Source organism: Coregonus lavaretus (genome assembly GCF_964263955.1).
Source record: "Coregonus lavaretus genome assembly, chromosome: 4".
In the NCBI taxonomy this organism is placed as follows: Eukaryota; Metazoa; Chordata; class Actinopteri; order Salmoniformes; family Salmonidae; genus Coregonus; species Coregonus lavaretus.
In genome coordinates, this window is record NC_139991.1 from 22,298,912 (window position 1) to 22,325,541 (window position 26,630).

General features: G+C 43.4%; 1 protein-coding gene across 1 annotated transcript in view; it reads right to left on the bottom strand.

Moving 5' to 3' along the window:
• LOC311128219 (protein kinase C-binding protein NELL1-like) overlaps window positions 1-26,630 on the bottom strand; it is a gene marked incomplete at both ends in the record, with an annotated part of 560,800 nt that overhangs the window by 406,173 nt on the left and 127,997 nt on the right. The window contains one exon of the mRNA XM_084160253.1: window positions 716-886. Coding sequence (XP_084016379.1) covers window positions 716-886 — 171 coding nt within the window. The remainder of the gene's footprint in view (window positions 1-715; window positions 887-26,630) is intronic.

Below are 26,630 nucleotides of genomic sequence, written 5' to 3' on the forward strand. Positions count from 1 at the left end.
CTGTGTGCGTATGTGTGTACATAAGTATGTGTATGTGTAGATGTGACACAAATACATATCCCTACAGTCTACAGCTTGCCTCTCTTATCCCATACTGTCTGCAGCCTGTCACCAGAACAACAATAGGTGTTAACAAATATTTACCTTGATGAGCACACAGTTGGGGACACTTGTGACACTCGCTGAATGCTCAAAGGGAACATGGCAATGGGAGACAGCTGGAAATATCACAGCCTCTCAACATGCCCGTGTGTGTGTGTGTGTGTGTGTGTGTGTGTGTGTGTGTGTGTGTGTTTGTTTGTGTGTGTGGTGGAAGCTGTGGTGCTTGTGTGTGTATATGTATGTGTGCGTGTGTGTGTAACCTACTGCATGTGCACGAGTGCTTAGTGTACATGTGTACGTGTGTGTGCATCCACCTGTTCCTACAGTGTTAGTTCAAAGCAGTATCAGCGGTTTCACCTCTGGTAACATCTTGCGAGCAAAGAAGCCATTTTAGGCTAAAGGTGACATGAGTGTTGTCAGTTATAGAAACACATCTTCACCGCTGAGGTTGAAGCTGATGCTTCCATTGTCTGACTTTCAGTCTGTATTATTGCTTGTACTTGTAGGTAGCATGGAATGTACTTGTAGCACTAATGGAGTGGGCTAGATTGTATGTTACCCAATAGGTGTGCGTGCATGCGCGTACATATGTTTACGCCTGTGTGTCTTTTACCTGTTGCAGTCGACATGCAGTAATAGGTGTGTAGCGCTGATGGAGAGGGCTATCTTGTGCCACTGGCCGTCGGCTAGTCGGTAGGGGAAGGACTCTGAGCGAGGCTTGCCTTTGTAGCGGTAGTGGTAGCGGATCTCCTCCCTCAGCCCACTGCTCTCCAGCTCAAAGTAACTGCAGGGGAGGAGAGGGCAAAGGTTACAGGTAGAGTTCAGAGATCACCGAAGCGCTTACAGCCCCTGAGCAATATGGAGAAGGATTTAGCTTGGGGCTATGAGGTGATGCAATTGGGGAATGTGGTGTGTTAATATTCAACATACATACACTATTGGTCAACATTTTTTCTTTATTTTTACTATTTTCTAAATTGTAGAATAATAGTGAAGACATCAAAACTATGAAATAACACATATGGAATCATGTGGTAAGCAGAAAAGTGTTAAACAAATCAACATATATTTTATATTTGAGATTCTTCAAATAGCCACCCTTTGCCTTGATGACAGCTTAGCACACTCTTGGCATTGGACATTATTTGGAAAGGCACACACCTGTCTATATAATGTCCCACAGTTGACAATGCATGTCAGAGCAAAAACCTAGCCATGAGGTCGAAGGAATTGTCCGTAGAGCTCCGAGACAGGATTGTGTCAAGGCACAGATCTGGGGAAGGGTTCCAAAAAATGTCTGCAATATTGAAGGTCCCCAGGAACACTATGGCCTCCACCATTCTTAAATGGAAGAAGTTTGGAACCACCAAGACGCTTCCTAGAGCTGGCCGCCCGGCCAAACTGAGCAATTGGGGGAGAAGGGCCTTGGTCAGGGAGGTCACTATGACAGAGCTCCAGAGTTCCTCTGTGGAGATGGGAGAACCTTCCAGAAGGACAACCATCTCTGCAGCAATCCACCAATAAGGCCTTTATGGTAGAGTGGCCAGACGGAAGCCATTCCTCAGTAAAAGGCACATAACAGCCCGCTTGGAGTTTGCCAAAAGGCACCTAAAGACTCTCAGACCATGAGAAACAAGATTTTCTGGTCTGATGAAACCAAGATTGAACTCTTTGGCCTGAATGCCAAGCGTCACGTCTGGAGGAAACCTGGCACCATCCCTACGTTGAAGCATGGTGGTGGCAGCATCATGCTGTGGGGATGTTTTTCAGCGGCAGTGACTGGGAGACTAGTCATTATCGAGGGAAAGATGAACGGATCAAAGTACAGAGAGATCCTTGATAAAAACCTGCTCCAGAGCGCTCAGGACCTCAGAAGGTTGACCTTCCAACAGGACAACGACTCTAAGCACACAGGCAAGCTAACGCAGGAGTGGCTTCGGGACAAGTCTCTGAATGTCCTTGAGTGGACCAGCCAGAGCCCGGACTTGAACCATATCTAACATCTCTAGAGAGACCTGAAAATAGCTGTGCAGCGACACTCCCCATCCATCCTGACAGAGCATAAGATGAAGAATGGGATACATTTGCAAAAAAAAATCTAAAAACCTGTTTTTGTTTTGTTATGGGGTATTGTGTGTAGATTGATGAGGAAAAACATTTTATAATAAGGCTGTAACGTAACAAAGTAGAAAAAGTCAAGGGGTCTGAATACTTTCCGAATGCACAGTATATGGATACTATCCCCTATTTACATGAAATAGGGATAATTGGCATCTTGGAGCTGTTTGTTATCATAATGCCTGCATTAAAACATGTGAATAAAGTCTTTAATACAAAAATCAAGAATGAAAACAAGCCAGATAATAACGCACACAGCAAAATAATAATCTAAAAAGACATTTGAGGTTCGACTGACAGGAGAAGAGTAAAGAAGAGAAAAGAACTGGAGAGAACAGGAGAGAAGAGGAGAGAAGAGAAGAGAACCAAAGAAAACAGAAAAGAGTCTGCTGCCTGTCTGAAGAAGAAGACAACTAGAAGGAGAGAATTACAAAAGGACAGCAGGAGAGGTGCAGAGGTAAAGCAGAAGAGAGAGTGAGCTACCAGAGGAGAATGAGAGGAGGAGTGTGGGAGTGTGTCTCTAAAGCCGTCTGTCTCTAATCCTGTCCAGCATTGCACACACAGGGAGGAGCAGCACCATAAACCTTCAATGGGGCGTAATGACCCAGGCCCAGAAATCTCCTTACCCTCTGAACCTCCTACAGCTCCTGCCCTCCCCACACTGTCACTCAGGCTCTGATCAGCCACGCTAAATTAAGAGCCAGGCGGCCACAGCCAGCACCCAGGAAACTGTAGCCAGCCAGCCGTGACATTTATTTTTCCTCAAAAACTGCTGCACACTGGCCCCTTGAAACAACCCCCAGCTTCCCGTTTCCAATCCCCAGACTCCACCACACACGCAAATGCACATACGTAAGCACACACAGTACATTCATACACAAGGCCAGTGGGCAAAATTTGGCATGTGATGTCTTAATTCTGTCTGAGAAGACATCATATAACCAGATTACAACCAACTGGTCCAGTACAACCAGGTATAGACACATTTTTCGCTTTCAATATGTCTTGGGAAAGATATCATATTTTGGTTATCTGGTTGCAACACAGATGTTAGCAAAACGTCCTTATACAACCAGTATACAACCTGACTACGACCTCATAAAATATGTTATCTCTGAAACCCAGAACGTAAATCTCGGGGCAGATACTCAATTACATTCTGGGAGGAGAAAATATACTAGAACGAAGCAGGGTGGTAGTTGACCCAGATCTTCTCAGGTCCTTTTATAACATACTTCCATGTCGTCTTAATCAACAAATTACCTAAAAACACTCTCTAAACGTCAAATTATTTGCATGAACAGATTATCGCATGGAATGTACGTCATGATTATCAGCCAAAGAGCCGATTCCAACTGACTTTCTTCAACTAACCCTACTTTTAAGATGGCGAAAAGCTGTTGTGTAACGTTTTGTTTGAACAAGAGCAGGAGAAAAGAACACCAAATTAAGTTTTATCAACTGCCCAAGGACCAGGTTGACCGGAATGGTCAGTAGTGGAAAGACATAGGAAGAAGAGGGATCATGATACAGAAAGCAGTGGAGCATCTAGTAAAGAAAGCATAAAGAGGGCCAAGGTAGGAAGCAAGAGTAATGATGTGTTGGAGTGTAAAGTGGTGATAGTGTTTGATGAGACCACGGGACCTCACTTACAACCTATCCGACTAACTAATGCCATAGAGAAAGAGGTAGGTGAAGTGAAATTAGCTCGGTTCATTGGAAATGGTAGATTGTTAATATTGTGTGGTAGCCAGGCACAGCAAGAGACAATTCTGAAAATGGAAAAGCTTAATGGCAATAAGATTAAAAGCCATGTCCCTGGTGCTTATGCTAGATTGAGGGGAGTCATCACTGGGGTCCCAATATCTATGTCCACAGATGATAGGATTCCTTAGTTTCAATATTAGAGAATTTGTCCCATATGCACTGCAGTGTTTTAAATGCCAAAGAATGGGACATGTAGCTGCTCAGTGTAAAGGAAAGAAAAGATGTGCCAAGTGTGGAGGGGCACATGATTAAGGTGAATGTGGAAGCAATATGAAGGTTAAGTGCTGTAATTGTGGGGGAGAACACAGTGCAGCATTTGGTGGATGCCAGGTACAGAGAGAGGCTAGAGAGGATCAGAGATATAGGACCCCTACAAAACAGCTGGGCTAGACAATCTGGACCCTTTCTTTCTAAAATTAGCCACCGAAATTGTCGCAACCCCTATTACTAGCCTGTTCAACCTCTCTTTCGTATCGTCTGAGATCCCCAGAGATTGGAAAGCTGCCGCGGTCATCCCCCTCTTCAAAGGGGGTGACACTCTAGATCCAAACTGTTACAAACATATATCCATCCTGCCCTGCCTTTTGAAAGTATTTGAAATCCAAGTTAACAAACAGATCACCGACCATTTCAAATCCCACCGTACCTTCTCCGCTATGCAATCTGGTTTCCGAGCTGGTCATGGGTGCACCTCAGCCACGCTCAAGGTCCTAAACGATATACTAACCGCGATCGATAAAAGACAGTACTGTGCAGCCGTCTTCATTGACCTGGCCAAGGCTTTTGACTCTGTCAATCACCGCATTCTTATTGGCAGACTAAATAGCCTTGGTTTCTCAAATGTCTGCCTTGCCTAGTTCACCAACTACTTCTCAGATAGAGCTCAATGTGTCAAATCGGAGGGCCTGTTGTCTGGACCTCTGGCAGTCTCTATGGGGGTGCCACAGGGTTCAATTCTCAGGCCGACTCTATTCTCGGTGTATATCAATGATGTCGCTCTTGCTGCTGGTGACTCTCAGATCCACCTCTACGCAGACGACACCATTTTGTATACAGTGCCCCATTGGACACTGTGTTAACAAACCTCCAAACAAGCTTCAATGCCATACAACACTACTTCCGTGGCCTCCAACTGCTCTTAAACGCTAGTAAAACTAAATGCATGCTCTTCAATCAAACGCTGCTTGCACCCGCCCGCCCGACTAGAATCACTACTCTCGGCGGGTCTGACTTAGAATATGTGGACAACTACAAATACCTAGGTGTCTGGTTAGACCGTAAACTCTCCTTCCAGACTCACATTAAGCATCTCCAATCCAGAGTAAAATCTAGAATCGGCTTCCTATTTCGCAACAAAGCCTCCTTCACTCATGCTGCTAAACATGCCCTTGTACAACTGACTATCCTACCGATCCTTGACTTCGGCGATGTCATTTACAAAATAGCTTCCAACACTCTACTCAGCAAATTGGATGTAGTCTATCACAGTGCCATCCGTTTTGTCACCAAAGCCCCATATACTACCCACCATTGTGACCTGTACACTCTCGTTGGCTGGCCCTCACTACATATTAGTCGCCAAACCCAATGGCTCCAGGTCATCTATAAATCACTTCTAGGCAAATCCCTGCCTTATCTTAGCTCATTGGTCACCAGAGCAACACCCACCCGTAGTATGCATTCCAGCAGGTATATCTCACTAGTCGTCGCCATTCCTTCCAGTTCTCTGCTGCAAATGACTGGAACGAACTGCAAAAATGTCTGAAGCTGGAGACACTTATCTCCCTCACTAATTTTAAGCATCAGTTGTCAGAGCAGCTTGCCGATCACTGCACCTGTACACAGCCCATCTGAAATTAGCCCACCCAACTACCACATCCCCATATTGTAATTTACATTGTTATATATTTTGCTAATTTGCACCCCAGTATCTCTATTTGCACATCATCTTCTGCACATCTATCACTCCAGTGTTAATACTAAATTGTAATTATTTTGCACTATGGCCTATTTATTGCCTTACCTCCATAACTTACTACATTTGCACACACTGTATATAGATTTTCTATTGTGTTATTGACTGTACATTTTGTTTATTCCATATGTAACTCTGTGTTGTTGTTGTTTTAATCGCACTGCTTTGCTTTATCTTGGCCAGGTCGCAGTTGTAAATGAGAACTTGATCTCAACTGCCTTACCTGGTTAAATAAAGGTGAAATAAAAGAAATAAAAAAATCAGTCATGATGTATCATATGCAGAGGCCGTAAAACAGATTGGTAGAACTACAGTGCGGACTGATGGAGCTTACATGGATGTACCTGTAGTAAGTGGACCTACTGTCGGGGCTGGTGCTTCTGATGGTCCTGGCATGGTTTCGAGGCCTGTTGAGAAATCTTGTGCTCATGAATGTGCACTTTGATAATTAATAAAGTTGACTTCATAGCTTTTATTGGAAAGGTTATCAATAAGACTCGGGTTGTGGAAAGCAGAAATGCCAGGTTGATGGTTATTGTGGAAACGGTAAAAACGATATTGGGGGTAACAGATGTTACTGTTGAAATGGTTGTTGACATGCTGAACAATCCTAAGGGTGGAGTGTTTCAGCATGATATACTTTAGTTAAAGTTTAATGGGGTTGTGGAGGGGAATTTTTTGGGGGGAGGGTGTGGTAGAAGTTAAGGATTAATTTGGTTTTGAATTGTATTTTCATGGTAGTACAGAATTGGGCAGAACATGATTGATCGTACATTCCAGCACAGTAGGTGGCGGCATGCAATTTAAATGTTTGTTTGCGGACCGCCATGATATCATAGAAGAAAAGAAGAAGAAGGACCAGGTTAGACGAACCACATGATTTCAGCCTATATTACGCCGCGATGATGATGGAAAGCTGTGGGCTCCGGTTATTCGATACATCCAGTGTTCGAAGCGGTTCATCACTGGTAAGTCGCTAACACTTGTTTGTATCTAACAAGCTATGTGTATTGCGTAAAGCTTGCTGTAGTCAGCTTGTAGTAAGGACTAGTGAGCAGTATCAATCCAAATAACATCTATAATATTATTATGCATTTGGATATTTATGCAAACCTAGAGATTCCATCAAATAGGTGTAGATATCGCCATAGGCTACTTTGGGCCATTTGGTAGGGTTGACTCCCCATCTGGTCTCCGGCAAGTTAAAAGGATATATAAGAAAGCCAAAAATAATCATCTAAATACCTAGACCATTCAAGGGCAGGCAAATACTGGAAGTAGTTACGTGACATATCTAAGACAAGCAAATTACTGTAGATCGAGATTAACTTCGCTCACTAACCAGCCAGCTAACGTCAGCTCTGTAACCGGTGAAAAAGCTAGCTGTAAACAAACAGTGACAAATGTAAAATGCAACAGCTTTACTAGCTTTACTGTCAGTGTTAGCAGGTTGGGTAACAAATTAGAGTGGCAGAATAAGTATTGTAATGACCCAGCTGGGTCATAAAGTAAAAGAGAGACGGGCACCAGGTGTACAGGCAGAACACAGGTTTATTCCTGAATGGGCTATTGTTCAGGCCACAGCCCACGCCGCTAAACCTCGAACGTACACAAATATAACATGTCAAGTTAAGGGTCCCGAACAGAAGAGAGAGAGATGAGACCGTAACCCCTATTAAAGCATTCCAAAACCCTGCGGGATTACCCATCATACCCCCCCAACTTTTCCATCTGTCCTGGCATATTTAACCCCTGCTAGCACCCATGAGAACGATAACACACCCACGAACACAGAACACAATACCGGGTCGTTACAGTATCATGAAAATAATTTGTTGTTGTGAAAGCCAAGTATGTTAATAAGTGAGGCTGCTGAAAACGTTTATTGAAATGACACAAAAGTGTCAGTAGTTTGCTTAAGATGACACTAAAGTTAGGCTAATTACATGGGAGTAACTGGAGTACCCTACGGCTGTACCCTACTCAGGGGCGTTGTCACGTTAAGCCACGCCTCGCCGTGTGTATCTACAGTAAGGGAAAAAAGTTTTTGATCCCCTGCTGATTTTCTATGTTTGCCCACTGATAAAGACATGATCAGTCTATAATTTTTATGGTAGGTTTATTTGAACAGTGAGAGACAGAATAACAACAACAAAGTCCAGAAAAACGCATGTCAAAAATGTTATAAATTGATTTTCATTTTAATGAGGGAAATAAGTATTTGACCCCTCTGCAAAACATGACTTAGTACTTGGTGGCAAAACCCTTGTTGGCAATCACAGAGGTCAGATGTTTCTTGTAGTTGGCCACCAGGTTTGCACACATCTCAGGAGGGATTTTGTCCCACTCCTCTTTGCAGAACTTCTCCAAGTCATTAAGGTTTCGAGGCTGACGTTTGGCAACTTGAACCTTAAGCTCCCTCCACAGATTTTCTATGGGATTAAGGTCTGGAGACTGGCTAGGCCACTCCAGGACCTTAACGTGCTACTTCTTGAGCCACTCCTTTGTTGCCTTGGCCGTGTGTTTTGGGTCATTGTCATGCTGGAATACCCATCCACGACCCATTTTCAATGTCCTGGCTGAGGGAAGGAGGTTCTCACCCAAGATTTGACGGTACATGGCCCCGTCCATCGTCCCTTTAATGCGGTGAAGTTGTCCTGTCCCCTTAGCAGAAAAACATCCCCAAAGCATAATGTTTCCACCTCCATGTCTGACGGTGGGGATGGTGTTCTTGGGGTCATAGGCAGCATTCCTCCTCCTCCAAACACGCCGAGTTGAGTTGATGCCAAAGAGCTCGATTTTGGTCTCATCTGACCACAACACTTTCACCCAGTTCTCCTCTGAATCATTCAGATGTTCATTGGCAAACTTCAGACGGGCCTGTGTATGTGCTTTCTTGAGCAGTGGGACCATGCGGGCGCTGCAGGATTTCAGTCCTTCACGGCGTAGTGTGTTACCAATTGTTATCTTGGTGACTATGGTCCCAGCTGCCTTGAGATCATTGACAAGATCCTCCCATGTAGTTCTGGGCTGATTCCTCACCGTTCTCATGATCATTGCAACTCCACGAGGTGAGATCTTGCATGGAGCCCCAGGCCGAGGGAGATTGACAGTTCTGTTGTCACCTTCTCACCAAGCTGCTTGGTGATGGTCTTGTAGCCTTCTTTAGGTCTGCAATCGTGTCCCTGACCTCCTTGGAGAGCTCTTTGGTCTTGGCCATGGTGGAGAGTTTGGAATCTGATTGATTTCTTCTGTGGACAGGTGTCTTTATACAGGTAACAAACTGAGATTAGGAGCACTCCCTTTAAGAGTGTGCTCCTAATCTCAGCTCCTTAACTTTATAAAAGACACCTGGGAGCCAGAAATCTTTCTGATTGAGAGGGGGTCAAATACTTATTTCCCTCATTAAAATGCAAATCAATTTATAACATTTTTGACATGCGTTTTTCTAGATTTTGTTGTTGTTATTCTGTCTCTCACTGTTCAAATAAACCTACCATTAAAATTATAGACTGATCATTTCTTTGTCAGTGGGCAAACATAGAAAATCAGCAGGGTATCAAATACCTTTTTCCCTCACTGTATCTAGGCAAGCCAAAAAGTGTTAACTGTAGTGTCAGTTCATCTTCAGGGTCATAGTACTTCAGTACTGGTGCTTTGTCAATGGTGTCTTTGATCTTGAGGAACACCTGTTCGTACGTCTTAGTCTAATCCCACAGATTTTATTTGTGTGGCAGCTGTCTCAGTAACACACAGTTGTCAACTCCCTTTTTAGTGAGAGACTGCTAAGAGAGCATAACCTGACATTAGACAAATATTCAAATATGGGGATATGTAGAGCTGCTGAGTGGTCACGTGAGAACAGTACATTTTTTAAAGGTAATACAGTTAAGGAAGTACATGCAATGAAACATAGAGCGAACAAAGAAAAGGACAAATATGAAATCTCAGGCATATTCTGTATGAAAACACATGAGAGGAATATAAATAAATGCCCAGCTTTTGGAAAGCAGTGTAAAAAGTGTGGGCTGGACAATCATTTTGTTGTGCATGTCAAAGCAAGGGAAAGGCAAATCATTGCATAACGTGACTGAGACAGATGAGAGATATGAGGAGATTTTGAGTGTTACTACAGAGACTGTAAACACAGTAAAGGACAGTACAGACAAGAGACCTAGTCAGTTGTTTGCAGCAATACTCATTGACAAAGAAATAGAGAGATGTCAGTTAGATTGTAACATACTCTGTTTCACGGAATCATGCCACTCTCCGGATATACTGTCCCCGTCCATACAGCCAGCCGGGTTCTCAGTAAGTAGAGCAGAGAGGAATAAAGAACTCTCCAGGAAGAAGAAAGGCAGTGGTGTATGTTTCATGATTAACTACTCATGGTGTGATTGTGATAATTTACAGGAACTCAAGTCCTTTTGTTCACCTGACCTAGAATATCTCACGATCAAATGTCAACCATATTTCCTCCCAAGATAATTATCTTCAGTTATAGTAACAGCCGTGTATATTCCCCCTCAAGCCGATACCACGACGGCCCTCAAGGAACTACACTGGACTTTGTGCAAACTGGAAACCACATATCCTGAGGCCGCATTTATTGTAGCTGGGGATTTTAACAAAGCAAATTTGAGGAAAACGCTACCGAAGTTCTATCAACACATTCCCTGTAGTACTCACGCTACAAAAACTCTCGACCATTGTTACTGGCTACAAGGCCCTCCCCCGCTCTCCCTTCGGCAAATCAGATTACGATTTAATTTTGCTCCTCCCTTCCTTAGGCAGAAACTCATACAGGAAGTGCTAAGGTCTATTCAACACTGGTCAGACCAATCAGAATCCATGCTTCAAGATTGTTTTGATCACGCAGACTGGGATATGTTCCTGGTTGCCTCTGAGAATAACATTGACGTATACACGGACACAGTGACTGAGTTCATCAGGAAGTGTGTAGGGGATGTTGTTCCCACTGTGACTATTCAAACCTACCCAAACCAAAAACTGTGGCTAGATGGCAGCATTCACGCAAAACTGAAAATGCGAACCAGCGCAATTAACCACGGCAAGGTGACTGGGAATATGGTTGAATACAAGCAGTGTAATTATTCCCTCCGTAAGGCAATCAAACAGGCAAAACATCAGTACAGAGACAAAGTGGAATTGCAATTAAATGGCTCAGACATGAGACGTATGTGGCAGGGTCTACAGACAATCACGGATTACAAAGGGAAAACCAGCCACATCGTGGACACTGACGTCTTGCTACCGGACAAGCTAAACACCTTCTTCGTCCGCTTTGAGGATAACACAGTGCCACCGACTGTGGGCTCTTGTTCTCCGTGGCCGACATGAGTAAGACATTTAAGAGTGTTAACCCTTGCAAGGCTGCCGGCCCAGACGGCATCCCTAGCCGCGTCCTCAGAGCATGCGCAGACCAGCTGGCTGGAGCGTTTACGGACCTATTCAATTTCTCCCTATCCCAGTCTGCTGTCCCCACTTGCTTCAAGATGTCCACCATTGTTCCTGTACCCAAGAAAGCAAAGGTAACTGAACTTGACTATCGCCCCGTAGCACTCACCTCTGTCATCTTGAAGTGCTTTGAGAGGCTAGTTAAGGATCATATCACCTCCACCTTACCTGACACCCTAGACCCACTTCAATTTGCATACCACCCCAATAGATCCACAGACAATGCCATTGCACTGCACACTGCCCTATCCCATCTGGACAAGAGGAATACCTATGTAAGAATGCTGTTCATTGACTTTAGCTCAGCATTCAACACCATAGTACCCTCCAAGCTCATCATTAAGCTCGAGGCCCTGGGTCTGAACCCCGCCCTGTGCAACTGGGTCCTGGACTTCCTGACGGGCCACCCCCAGGTGGTGAAGGTAGGAAACAACAACTGATCCTCAACACTGGGGCCCCACAAGGTTTCATGCTCAGCCCCCTCCTGTACTCCCTGTTCACCCATGACTGTGTGGCCAAGCATGCCTCCAACTCAATCATCAAGTTTGCAGACGACACAACAGTAGTAGGCTTGTTTACCAACAATGATGAGACCGCCTACAGGGAGGAGGTGAGGGCCCTGGGAGTGTGGTGCCAGGAAAATACCCTCTCACTCAACATCAACAAAACAAAGGAGATGATCATGGACTTCAGGAAACAGCAGAGGGTGCACCCCCTATCCACATCGACGGGACCGCAGTGGAGAAGGTGGAAAGCTTGAAGTTCCTTGGCGTACACATCACTGACAAACTGAAATGGTCCACCCACACAGACAGTGTGGTGAAGAAGGTGCAACAGAGCCTCTTCAACCTCAGGAGGCTGAAGAAATGTGTCTTGGCACCTAAAACCCTCACAAACTTTTACAGATGCACAATTGAGAGCATCCTGTCGGGCTGTATCACCACCTGGTACAGCAACTGCACTGCCCGCAACCGCAGGGCTCTCCAGAGGGTGGTGCGGTCTGCCGAACGCATTACCGGGGGCAAACTACCCGTCTTCCAAGACACCTAGAGCAACCGATGTCACAGGAAGGCCAAAAAGATCATCAAGGACATCAACCACCCGAGCCACTGCCTGTTCACCCCGCTATTATCCAGAAGGCGAGGTCAGTATAGATGCATCAAAGCTGGGACCGAGAGAATGAAAAACAGCTTCTATCTCAAGGCCATCAGACTGTTAAATAGCCATCACTAGCACGTTAGAGGCTGCTGCTGTCTATTGAAATCACTGGCCACTTTAAGAAATGGAACACTAGTCACTTTAATAATGTTTACATATCTTACACTACTCATCTCATGTGTATATACTGTATTCTGTTCTATAATATTCTACTGTATCTTAGTCCATGCCGCTCTGTCATTGCTTGTCCATATATATATATATATATATATATATATATATATATATATATTCTTAAATTCCATTCCTTACTAGATTTCTGTGTATTGGGTATATTTTGTGAAATTGTTAGATATTACTTGTTAGATATTACTGCACTGTCGGAGTTAGAAGCACAAGCATTTCGCTACACCCGCAATAACATCTGCTAAACACGTGTATGTGACAAATACAATTTGATTTGAATTTATGCTCAAAGAGTGAGAAACAGGTGTTTAGCTCGTCCAGTAGGGTGGCGTTGGTGTCCGCGACTGGGTTTCTTTTTGTAATCTGTGATTGCTAGAAGCCCCTACCACATACGCCTCGTGTCCGACCCGCTGAATTGTCCCCACTTTGTGTCTCGCCACCTTGATTGATCTGCGTAGGTCGTATTTGTACTGTTTACCATACGCTTGTCCCCTGTCACCTTGCTGTGTTAATAACCATTATCTCTCTTCTTCAGTTTCCTGACAAGGCTGCCATCAATCCACATTTTTTCATTCGGGTAAATTTTTTATGAGTCCGTTAGCTGAGTCGAAGTATTCATTGACGTTATCTCCAGAGGCGACCTGGAACATATTCCAGTCCACATGAACAAAACAGTCTTGGAGCATGGATTCTGATTGGTCAGACTATCGTTGTACAGACCTAACCACCGGAACTTCCCTCTTGAGTATTTGTTTGTAGGTTAGGAGGAGCAAAAGGGAGTCGTGGTCCAATTTGCCTAAAGGAGGACGGGAGGGCCTTATACCTGTGTCCAAAAAGCAGTGTAGCAGTGGTCAACAGTGTAATTTCTGTGAGGTGGACAGTCAATGTGTTGGTAGTAAATCTGGAGCACGGTCCTCAAATTAATTTTGTTAAAGTCCCCCGCAACAATGAATGCTGCCTCAGGGTACACTGTCTCCAGTTCGTTCAGGGTCCAATGAAAATCCTTGACAGCATTTTTTTGTACACAGCCATGGTGATAATCATTGAGAACTGTCTCGGAAGGTAAAAAACAAGTATTCCAAGTCGGGAGAGCATAAGATCCCAAGTTCCTGTATGTTCCCCCATTGCACCACTTATTATTGGTCATAAAGCAGATCCCACAGCCTCTGTTCTCGCCAGGGGGGGCCCACATCTTATTCGCGAGGATCTCCTTCCAGAGGGACATCATATTCTGCAACATACTCTGTTTTTCTGAGACTTTGCTTTCCTCCGACATCCAAACGCATTATACAGTGCCTTCGGAAGTATTCAGACCCCTTGACTTTTTCCACATTTTGTTATGTTACAGCCTTATTCTAAAATGGATTACATTGTTTGTTTGTTTTCATCAATCTACACACTAATTTATTAAAAATAATAATAATGAAATATCACACTTACATAAGTATTCAGACACTTTACTCAGTACTTTGTTGAAGCACCTTTGGTTGCGATTACAGCCTCAAGTCTTTTTGGGTATGATCCTACAAGCTTGGCACACCTGTATTAGTTTCTCACATTCTTCTCTGCAGATCCTCTCAAGCTCTGTCAGGTTGGATGGGGAGCGTCGCTGCACAACTACAGTGACTTGCGAAAGTATTCACCCCCCCCCCCCCCCTTGGCATTTTTCCTATTTTGTTGCCTTACAACCTGGAATTAAAATTGATTTTTGGGGGGTTTGTATAATTTGATTGACACAACATGTCTACCACTTTGAAGATGCAAAATATTTTTCTTGTGAAACAAACAAGAAATAAGACCAAAAAACAGAAAACTAGCCCATTCTTCAAGGCAAAACTGCTCCAGCTCCTTCAAGTTGGATGGATTCCGCTGGTGTACAGCAATCTTTTAAGTCATACCACAGATTCTCAATTGGATTGAGGTCTGGGCTTTGACTAGGCCATTCCAAGACATTTAAATGTTTCCCCTTAATTTTGTTACTGATGTAAGCTACCGGAACGCATGAGATCATTTTTCAAAACTTTATAATAAAGTATTGCATGCGTATCATGGCATTTGCATAGTGGCATAGAGCAGTAGAGTAGAGGCACGTACAGAAGTTGCACACATGGGGACAATTTTTTGTAGCCAATGGTCCGGGAAAAATGTGGCCTTTTATAAACGCATTCCATTCAATTCTACGTCATTTTACATGACTGGCTACTTTGACACTGACAAACTGAGATTCTCAGATCAATAAAAATGACTTTGTCTTGAATCCATCCATGGCCTAGGCCTAGGTGTGTGGATACACACATATTGTACAATATGTACAGAAATTATAATCCTAAAAAAGCTTTCCAGTTTCACTGACTCACCCAACAATGTGCAGCTCACTTGTGATGCGCTCGTGCCAAAAGCCTATCTCTCTCTTGTTTTACTCTGTAAAACAATGTTCGCTCAATAAGCCTATTTGGAAGTTGATAAAATATTTTGGTAGCCTACAGCAGACAGATTAGAGTCTTGCATGCTGGGCACTGACAGATTTGCTGTGCGTTCCCGACTGTAGCCTATGCCTTAATATTGGGCTACACACAATCCATAGTTAGGCAATGATTTTTAAGAAGCTATTGATTCTCTGTGGCAAAATTATAGGGCTACTCATGGTGTAGTAGGTTATTCTTAAAATGTTATGCTGCTGTGGCAGTACTCTTAAATTATGTGGCTTGCTTCACACACCCGACTGGTGACCACATTTCAAGCCATGCATGTTTGGATACTGGTCCCTGTATACAGGGCATACTGGGAAAAAGGCACAACCGGGCGGATGTGAGCTCACTACAGGGCAGACCATCAGACGGGTAGGGGTGGTGAACTTTACGATGTCTTGATGACTTGGGGGCAGTGGGTTCAGAACAACAACGACAAAAACTGTATACAAAAAAAAACACCCAAAAGGGGATTTGCCAAGTGTGAGGGCAAAGGGGCAGGTGTTCTGGCACAGGTAGACCCCTATCTGTGCACATGCCTGCTACAGGGGCAGGCAACCATAACATGTCTGTTTTACTGTTAGCTTAGGGGCCTTGTTACATTTTAATTTTCAGTATGGGGAAAGTACTCTTTAAAAAATGTGTCAAGCTGGGAAGATAAGGTACTGTAAGTAAACTATTTTTCCCCACCGACTTTCCATCTATTTATCGCCTAGCCTGACCCTAAGCCATCGCTATTCATTTACATTTACGTCATTTAGCAGACGCTCTTATCCAGAGCGACTTACACATTGGTGCATTCACCCTATAGCCAGTGGGATAACCACTTTACAATATGTTTTATTTTTTGGGGGGTGGGGTAAGGGGGGGGGGTAGAAGGATTACTTTATCCTATCCCAGGTATTCCTTAAAGAGGTGGGGTTTCAAGTGTCTCCGGAAGGTGGTGAGTGACTCCGCTGTCCTGGCGTCGTGAGGGAGCTTGTTCCACCATTGAGGTGCCAGAGCAGCGAACAGTTTTGACTGGGCTGAGCGGGAACTGTGCCAAGAGGGTCTTTTTCAGAGAACCAGTTCGTCTTTTATACCAAACACTCCCTCATCCACCGTTGTACCTTTTCACCAGGAATCACACAGCTACATCAACTCAGCATGTTCCCTTCAAAAGAGAAACGTTGCTCAGGTCCCCCCCACGCTCAAGGTCCTAAACGATATAATAACCGCGATCGATAATAGACAGTACTGTGCAGCTATCTTCATTGACCTGGCCAAGGCTTTTGACTCTGTCAATCACTGCATTCTTTTTGGCAGACTAAAAAGCCTTGGTTTCTCAAATGACTGCATCGCCTGGTTCACCAACTACTTCTCAGATAGAGTTCAATGTGTCAATTCGGAGGGCCTGTTGTCTGGACCTCTGGCAGTCTCTATGGGGGTGCCACAGGGTTCAATTATTGGGCAGACTCTATTCTCTGTGTATATCAATGATGTCGCTATTGCTGCTGGTGACTCTCAGATCCACCTCTACGCAGACGACACCATTTTGTATACATCTGGCCCTTCATTGGACACTGTGTTAACAAACCTCCAAACGAGCTTCAATGCCAAAAAATGCCTCCAACTGCTATTAAATGCTAGTAAAACTAAATGCATGCTCTTCAATCGAACGCTGCTCACACCCGCCTGCCCGACCAGAATCACTACTCTCGGCGGGTCTGACTTAGAAAATGTGGACAACTACAAATACCTAGGTGTCTGGTTAAACCGTAAACTCTCCTTCCAGACTCACATTAAGCATCTCCAATCCAAAGTTAAATCTAGAATCGGCTTCCTATTTCGCAACAAAGCCTCCTTCACTCATGCTGCTAAACATGCCCTCGTAAAACTGACTATCCTACCGATCCTTGACTTCGGCGATGTCATTTACAAAATAGCTTCCAACACTCTACTCAGCAAATTGGATGTAGTCTATCACAGTGCCATCCGTTTTGTCACCAAAGCCCCATATACTACCCACCATTGTGACCTGTACGCTCTCGTTGGCTGGCCCTCACTACATATTAGTCGCCAAACCCACTGGCTCCAGGTCATCTATAAATCACTTCTAGGCAAATCCCCGCCTAATCTTAGCTCATTGGTCACCATAGCAACACCCACCCGTAGTATGCGTTCCAGCAGGTATATCTCACTGGTCATCCCCAAAGCCAACACCTCCTTTGGTCGCCATTCCTTCCAGTTCTCTGCTGTAAATGACTGGAACAAACTGCAAAAATCTCTGAAGCTGGAGACACTTATCTCCCTCACTATCTTTAAGCATCAGTTGTCAGAGCAGCTTACCGATCACTGCACCTGTACACAGCCCATCTGTAATTAGCCCACCCAACTACCTCATCCCCATATTGTTATTTACATTGTTATTTATTTTTCACCCCAGTATCTCTATTTGCACATCATCTTCTGCACATCTATCACTCCAGTGTTAATACTAAATTATAATTGTAATTATTTTGCACTATGGCCTATTTATTGCCTTACCTCCATAACTTACTACATTTGCACACACTGTATATAGATTTTCTATTGTGTTATTGACTGTACGTTTTGTTTATTCCATATGTAACTCTGTGTTGTTGTTGTTTAATCACACTGCTTTGCTTTATCTTGGCCAGGTCGCAGTTATAAATGAGAACCTGGTTAAATAAAGGTGAAAGAAATAAAATAAAAAGTGGGAGAGAGAAAGACCGAGATCAAGGCTGTGGCCCAAATGGCAGTATTTTTCTTATATAGTGCTGTAATTTTGACCAGAGTCCTATGGTCCCTAGTGCACTATAAAGACAATAGAATGCAATTTAGGACTCAGCCCCAGAGTTCCACAGCTTGACAAAAGGGCCAAGAAGTTGAGAGAGGGAATGAAAAACCGGGGCTGCACCACGTCTAAAGTGTGTGTGCAAGGGCCAGAGAGGCACTGGAGATGGAGATGGCTTTGAGTTAGCTCATCACATACAGACAGACCATCAGACGCCTCCACTGCTTTACAATGAGTACCGCTCTGCATGGGGACCTCTGAAAACTGCTTGCCGAGCAGAAATTGCCCCTTTTTTCTATTCTATAGGTTGGTAGAACAGTAATAAAAAACATGTAATCTCCAAGTTCCCGATGCTAGAATATAAAGAGAAGCTTGGCCCTTGCAGTGGTGCAGTCAGATAGCGCCGAGGATGCTTTGATTGTGTTATGGCAGACTTAAGAGGGGTATGAGGAAACAGAGAGGGGGAGAATTTTGATTGTGCTGGCAGGGCAAAGTTTGGAAGGCACAAGGAGAAGAGGGGAAGAGGAGAGTGTGCAGGAGCACAGTTCGGAAGAGAGAAAAGGGAGAGAGGCCAGAAAGTTGCCCATTTGGCAGTGGAATGCATGGTTATTTCAAATGAAGGGCAGTGAATGCGTCCCAAATGGCAACCTACTACCTACATTATGCACTACTTTTGTCCAGAACCCTATGGTGCCATTTGGGACACAGCCCATGTCTTTAATGACGTTATAGTGTTGTGTTTAAAATATAATTTCCACTCCTAACAAGAATGAAAAGTAGAGTTTTTAACTTGAACTTCTGAGTACATTTAATGTACAATTTAAATAGTGGATAGTATCCATATACAGTGCATTCGGAAAGTATTCAGACCTGTTGACTTTTTCCACTTTGTTACGTTACAGCCTTATTCTAAAATTGATAAAAAAAAGTTTTAAAAAATCCCTCAATCTGCACACAATATCCCATAATAAAACAAAAAACGTTTTTTAGATTTTTTTTTGCAAATGTATTAAAAATATAATACTTAAATATCACATTTACGTAAGTATTCAGACACTTTACTCAGTACTTTGTTGAAGCATCTTTGTCAGTAATTACAGCCTCGAGTCTTCTTGGGTATGACACTACAAGCTTGGCACACCTGTATTTTGCGAGTTTCTCCCATTCTTCTCTGCAAATCATCTCAAGCTCTGTCAGGTTGGATGGGGAGTGTCGCTGCATAGCTATTTTCAGGTCTCTCTAGAGATGTTAGATTGCGTTCAAGTCCGGGCTCTGGCTGGGCCTCTCAAGGACATTCAGAGACTTGTCCCGAAGCCACACCTGCGTTAGCTTGGCTGTGTGCTTAGAGTCGTTGTGTGATGATGTAAATGTAAATGTTGTCCTGTTGGAAGGTGAACCTTCGCCACAGTCTGAGGTCCTGATCGCTCTGGAGCAGGTTTTCATCAAGGATCTCTCTGTACTGTTGATCCGTTCATCTTTCCCTCAATAATGACTAGTCTCCCAGTCCCTGCCGCTGAAAAACATCCCCACAGCATGATGCTGCCACCACCATGCTTCACCGTAGGGATGGTGCCAGGTTTCCTCCAGACGTGACGCTTGGCATTCAGGCCAAAGAGTTCAATCTTGGTTTCATCAGATCAGAGAATCTTGTTTCTCATGGTCTGAGAGTCTTTAGGTGCCTTTTGGCAAACTCCAAGAGGGCTGTCATGTGGCTTCTGTCTGGCTTCTGTCTGGCCAATCTACCATAAAGGCCTGATTGGTGGAGTGCTGCAGAGATGGTTGTCCTTCTGGAAGGTTCTCCCATCTCCACAGAGGAACTCTGGAGCTCTGTCATAGTGACCTCCCTGAACAAGGCCTTTATCCCCCAATCGCTCAGTTTGGTCGGGCGGCCAGCTCTAGGAAGCGTCTTGGTGGTTCCAAACTTCTTCCATTTAAGAATGGTGGAGGCCATAGTGTTCCTGGGACCTTCAATGTTGCAGACATTTTTTGGAACCCTTCCCCAGATCTGTGTATTGACACAATCCTGTCTCGGAGCTCTACGGACAATTCCTTCGACCTCATGGCTTGGTTTTTGCTCTGACATGCACTGTCAACTGTGGGACGTTATATAGACAGTTGTGTGCCTTTCCAAATCAAGTCCAATCAATTGTATTTACCATAGGTGGACTCCAATCAAGTTGTAGAAACATCTCAAAGACGATCAATGGAAACAGGATGCACCTGAGCTCAACTTTGAGTCTCATAGCAAAGGGTCTGAATACTTATGTAAACAAGGTATTTATGTTTTTTATTTTTAATACATTTGTGAAAATTTCAAAAAACCTGTTTTCACTTTGTCATTATGGGGTATTGTATGTAGATTGATGAGGAAAAACATGTATTTAATCAATTTTAGAATAAGGCTGTAACATAACAAAATGTGGAAAAAGTCAAGGGGTCTGAATACTTTCCGAATGCACTCTACTTTGTTAAAATATCTCTATGATCCGTATGATACAGGGGTATGAGCCTGTAGGAAGGCTACACAGTCAGTTGGCTCCTTTTAGCCTGAAAGATGTCTGGCGATGCCTGTTGTTGACAAGGTAATGGGCAAGGCATTGGGGATGTAGCAGGGCCCTTGGGTAGACACAGGTGAGTCAGCATATCACTCACACACACCCTCCATCTTTAGGCCAAAACAAGATTCACACCTACAGTACCAGTCAAAGGTTTGGACACACCTACTCATTCAAGGGTTTTTCTTTTTTTTAAACTATTTTCTACATTGTAGAATAATAGTGAAAACATCAAAACTATGAAATAACACATATCGAATCATGTAGTAACCAAAAAAGTGTTAAACAAATAAAAATACATTTTTTATTTGAGATTCTTCAAGTAGCCACCCTTTGCCTTGATGACAGCTTTGGCATTCTCTCATCCAGCTTCACCTGGAATGCTTTTCCAACAGTCTTGAAGGAGTTCCCACATATGCTGAGCACTTGTTGGCTGCTTCTCCTTCACTCTGCTGTCCGACTCATCCCAAACCATCTCAATTGGGTTGAGGTCGGGGAATTGTGGAGGCCAGGTCATCTGATGCGGCACTCCACCAAAAATCTCAAATTTGGCCTCATCAGACCAAAGGACAAATTTCCACCGGTCTAATTTCCATTGCTCGTGTTTCTTGGCCCAAGCAGGTCTCTTCTTATTATTGGTGTCCTTAAGTAGTGGTTTCTATGCAGCAATTCGACCATGAAGGCCTGATTCACACAGTCCCCTCTGAACAGTTGATGTTGAGATGTGTCTGTGACCTGAACTCTGTGAAGTATTTATTTGGGCTGCAATTTCTGAGGCTTGTAACTCTAATGAACATATCCTCTGCAGCAGAGGTAACTCTGGGTCTTCCATTCATGTGGGGATCCTCATGAGAGCCAGTTTCATCATAGCGCTTGATGGTTTTTGCGACTGCACTTGAAGAAACTTTCAAAGTTATTAAAATGTTCCGTACTGACTGACCTTCATGTCTTAAAGTAATGATGGACTGTCATTTCTCTTTGCCTATTTGAGCTGTTCTTGCCATAATATGGACTTGGTCTTTAACCAAATAGGGCTATCTTCTGTATACACCCCCTCCACCTTGTCACAACACAACTGATTGGCTCAAATGCATTAAGAAGGAAAGAAATTCCACAAATTAACTTTTAAGAAGGCATACCTGTTAATTGAAATGCATTCCAGGTGACTTCCTCATGAAGCTTGTTGAGAGAATGCCAAGAGTGTGCAAAGCTGTCATCAAGGCAAAGGTTGGCAATTTGCAGAATCTCAAATATAAAAAATATTTGGATTTGTGTAACACTTTTTTAGTTACTACATCAATCAATCAATCACATTTTATTTATAAAGCCCTTTTACATCAGCAGATGTCACAAAGTGCTATACAGAAACCCATCCTAAAACCCCAAACCGCAAGCAATGCAGATGTAGAAGCACGGTGGCTAGCAAAAACTCCCTAGAAAGGCAGAAACCTAGGAAGAAACCTAGAGAGGAACCAGGCTCTGAGGGGTGGCCAGTTCTCTTCTGGCTGTGCCGGGTGGAGATTATAACAGTACATGGCCATTAAGGCCAGATTTTTCTCCAAGATATTCAAACGTTCATAGATGACCAGCAGGGTCAAATAATAATCACAGTGGTTGTAGAGGTTGCAACAGGTCAGAACATCAGAATGTCACTTGGCTTTTCAGAGCCGGGCATTTAGAGGTTGAAATAGCAGGTGCGGTAGAGAGAGAGAGTTGAAAACAGTAGGTCTGGGACAAGGTAGCACATCTGGTGAACAGGTCAGGGTTCCATAGCCGAAGGCAGAGGAGTGGAAACTGGAGCAGCAGCACGACCAGGTGGACTGGGGACAGCAAGGAGTCTTCAGGCCAGGTAGTCCTGAGGCATGGTCATAGGGCTCAGGTCCTCCGGGATGGGAGGGAGAGAGGGAGCGGGAGAGAGAGCGAATTAGAGGGAGCATACTTAAATTCACACAGGACACCGGATAAGACGGAAGAATAACGCCAGATATAGCAGACTGACCCTAGCCCCCCGGCACATAGACTATTGCAGCATAAATACTGGAGGCTGAGACGGGGGGAGTCGGTAAAAATATAGAAAAACCCTTGAATGAGTAGGTGTGTCCAAACTTTTGACTGGTTGTGTACATGGACAAGCTGGCATGAGCGCACGCACACAGGCACGGACACACACATGGACATACAGACACATACAGGGAAAGTACTTGTACACACAAAGGCATCTCACAAATCACACATATACACAGGCACTCATATATAACACACAGATGTACACACAAAGTTGCACACATTTGAACACACATCTCAAAACTATACTGAACAAAAATATAAATGTTCTCTCCAATTTTGTGCACATATTTCTTTAGATCGATGTTAGTGACCATTTATCTTTTGACAAGATAATCTATACACCTGTCAGGTGTGGCATATCAAGAAGCTGATTAAACAGCATTATCATTACACAGGTGCACTTTGTGCTGGGGACATTAAAAGGCCACTCTAAAATGTGCAGTTTTGTCACACAACACAATGCCACAGATGTCTCATGTTTTAAGGGAGCGTGCATTTGGCATGCTGACTGCAGGAATGTCCACCAGAGCTGTTGCCAGAGAATTTAATGTTCATTTCTCTACCATAAGCCGCCTCCAACGTCGTTTCAGAGAATTTGGCAGTACGTCCAACTGGCCTAACAACCACAAAGCACGTGTAATCACGTCAGCCCAGGACCTCCAATTCCGGCCGAAATGTACTGCTTTTGGTGCGTTCAAGACAACTAGGAATTCGGAAACAAAACGAGCTATGACTGGGAAACTCTGTGATCTTCATTTCGGAGAAGTTGGAGCTCTAGGATGATGCCCGAGTTTCTGACTTGTAACTCCGAGGTGGATCACACTCTATTGCACACGCTGCTGCTAATCTGTTTATTATACTGTATATCCTAATTGCCCAGTCACTTTTACCTACATGTACATATTACCTCAATCACCTCAACTACCTCGTACCCCAGCACATTAACTCGGTACTCCGAGTTCCCTGTTGTCTTGAAACCACCATCAGTTAAGGCTTCATATGAACCAGAAAGGATAATCTGTAGCCCCACCCAGTGACTTTTTGTGTTGTTGTTTTGGGAAACGTTTTGGAAAACGTTCTTGGAGTAAACTTGAGTGTGCTGTAGGCCATGTATCAATTGAAGAGTCACCTGAAGCTTGAGAGGAATGGGAGATGCAGTAGAGGAATGCAGTGCTAAGGCACTGTGTGTGGTGAGCTTTCTGGCGCCCAGAGCTGCTGAGGCATTGTAAAGGAGATCTCCAGTGGCTACACAACAGGCTGATTCACGGAGTAGCCCTCTACAGAATCGTCACCAATCATCTCCTTTCCTCTGATCTGGCCATGAACTGTCCTTCTCCATCTTCAGAGGATGCATGCACTCAAAGACTTGGCCTCTATTGGTTGACCTACCCAACTATAGCTAGGCTACTCATGATGTATTGCTTGTTTATTCTTTGCTTTGATGCGCTTTGAGATTATGAAAAGCGCTATAGAAATGTGATCAATTATTATTACATGAATGCCGGTGAAGAATAGGAAATTTATGAGAAAGTGTTGTTGCTCTCAGAGAAAAAGGGGAACTTTATCAGTACAGAACAACAATTAATTTATATTTTTATTAAACCTAAGTAGTAATACTGAGACTAGGGTCTCTTTTTCAGATGAGCCCTGCATAAATACATCAAACATACAGTGGCTTGCGAAAGTATTCACCCCCCTTGGCATTTTTCCTATTTTGTTGCCTTACAACCTGGAATTAAAATTTATTTTTGGGGGGGTTTGTATCATTTGATTTACACAACATGCCTACCTCTTTGAGGATTTTTTATTGTGAAACAAACAAGAAATAAGTTAAATAATAAACTGAAAAATTGAGCGTGCATAACTATTCACCCCCCAAATCAATACTTTGTAAAGCCACCTTTTGCAGCAATTACAGCTGCAAGTCTCTTGGGGTATGTCTCTATAAGCTTGGCACATCTAGCCACTGGGATTTTTGCCCATTCTTCAAGGCAAAACTGCTCCAGCTACTTCAAGTTGGATGGGTTCCGCTGTTGTACAGCAATCTTTAAGTCATACCACAGATTCTCAATTGGATTGAGGTCTGGGCTTTGACTAGGCCATTCCAAGATATTTAAATGTTTCCCCTTAAACTACTCGAGTGTTGCTTTAGCAGTATGCTTAGGGTCATTGTTCTGCTTGAAGGTGAACCTTCGTCCCAGTCTCAAATCTCTGGAAGACTGAAACAGGTTTCTCTCAAGAATTTCCCTGTATTTAGCGCCATCCATCATTCCTTCAATTCTGACCAGATTACCAGTCCCTGCTGATGAAAAACATCCCCACAGCATGATGCTGCCACCACCATGCTTCACTGTGGGGATGGTGTTCTCGGGGTGATGAGAGGTGTTGGGTTTGCGCCAGACATAGCATTTACCTTGATGGCCAAAAAGCTCAATTTTTGTCTCATCTGACCGGAGTCCCTTCTTCCATATGTTTGGGGAGTCTCCCACATGCCTTTTGGCGACCCCCAAATGTGTTTGCTAATTTGTTTCTTTAAGCAATGACTTTTTTTTCTGGCCACCCCTCCGTAAAGCCCAGCTCTGTGGAGTGTACGGCTTAAAGTGGTCCTATGGACAGATACTCCAGTCTCCGCTGTGGAGCTTTGCAGCTCCTTCAGGGTTATCTTTGTTCTCTCTGTTGCCTCTCTGATTAATGCCCTCCTTACCTAGTCCATGAGTTTTGGTTGGCGGCCCTCTCTTGGCAGGTTTGTTGTGGTGCCATATTCTTTCAATTTTTTAATAATGGATTTAATGGTGGACTTTATTTAACTAATTAGGTGACTTCTGAGGGTAATTGGTTGCAGCAGATGTTATTTAGGGGCTTCATAGCAAAGGGGGTGAATACATATGCACCCACCACTTTTCCATTATTTATTTTGTAGAATTTCTGAAACAAGTTATTTTTTTAATTTCACTTCACCAATTTGGACTATTTTGTGTATGTCCATTACATGAAATCCAAATAAAAATCCATTTAAATTACAGGTTGTAATGCAACAAAATATGAAAAACGCCATGGGGGATGAATACTTTTGCAAGGCACTGTATATACAACATACAATATACAAAATTACAAAACATAAAGAAAAACAGACACATTTATCAACATAGAGGTCTCTGATTATTTCTCTGAACTGACCAAGATTTCTGAGATCTATGTGAGTTGTTCCATAAAGCTAGCAAAAAAGCTAAAAGCAGCTTTACCCAACTCTGTGGAGACTGAAGGGGCCTTCAGCGTTGTCCAAGCCTGTGACTGGGTTTGGTAATTTGTAAGTCTAAATTGAATTAATGATGATAGATACATAGGAAATTTCTGCACGAGTGCTTTGTAAATAAACACAAGAGAATGCTGCTTTCTCCTTAAACACAATGAGGCCCAACCTACTTTTTGTTCCACAACATTTCTGAGTTCTATAACCACCACCAGTAATAAACCTAACGGCACAATGGAAAACAGTATCTAGTGGTTTAAGTTTAAATGCTGCTGCATGCATATAGATAATTTCCCATAATCTAAATTAGACATAAAAGTGGCCTGCACAATTTCATTCCTATTAACAAAAGTCAGACATGGTTTGTTTCTGTAAAAGAAACCAACCCTGAACTTTAATTTATTCACCAGCTCAGTGACATGTTTTTTAATAAATTACAGTTCGTCATCAAGCCAGATATCAATATAATACATGTCAAGAAAACATACAGTAGGGTACAGTGTATTTTTGCTTATGTTTCTCCCACTTCTTTTTCACCCATGCAGGTGACAGCTGCCCCTCCAGCTCACACCCCTTCATGTACAGTTGAAGTCGGAAGTTTACATACACCTTAGCCAAATACATTTAAACTCAGTTTTTCTCAATTCCTGACATTTAATCCTAGTATAAATGCCCTGTCTTAGGTCAGTTAGGATCACCACTTTATTTT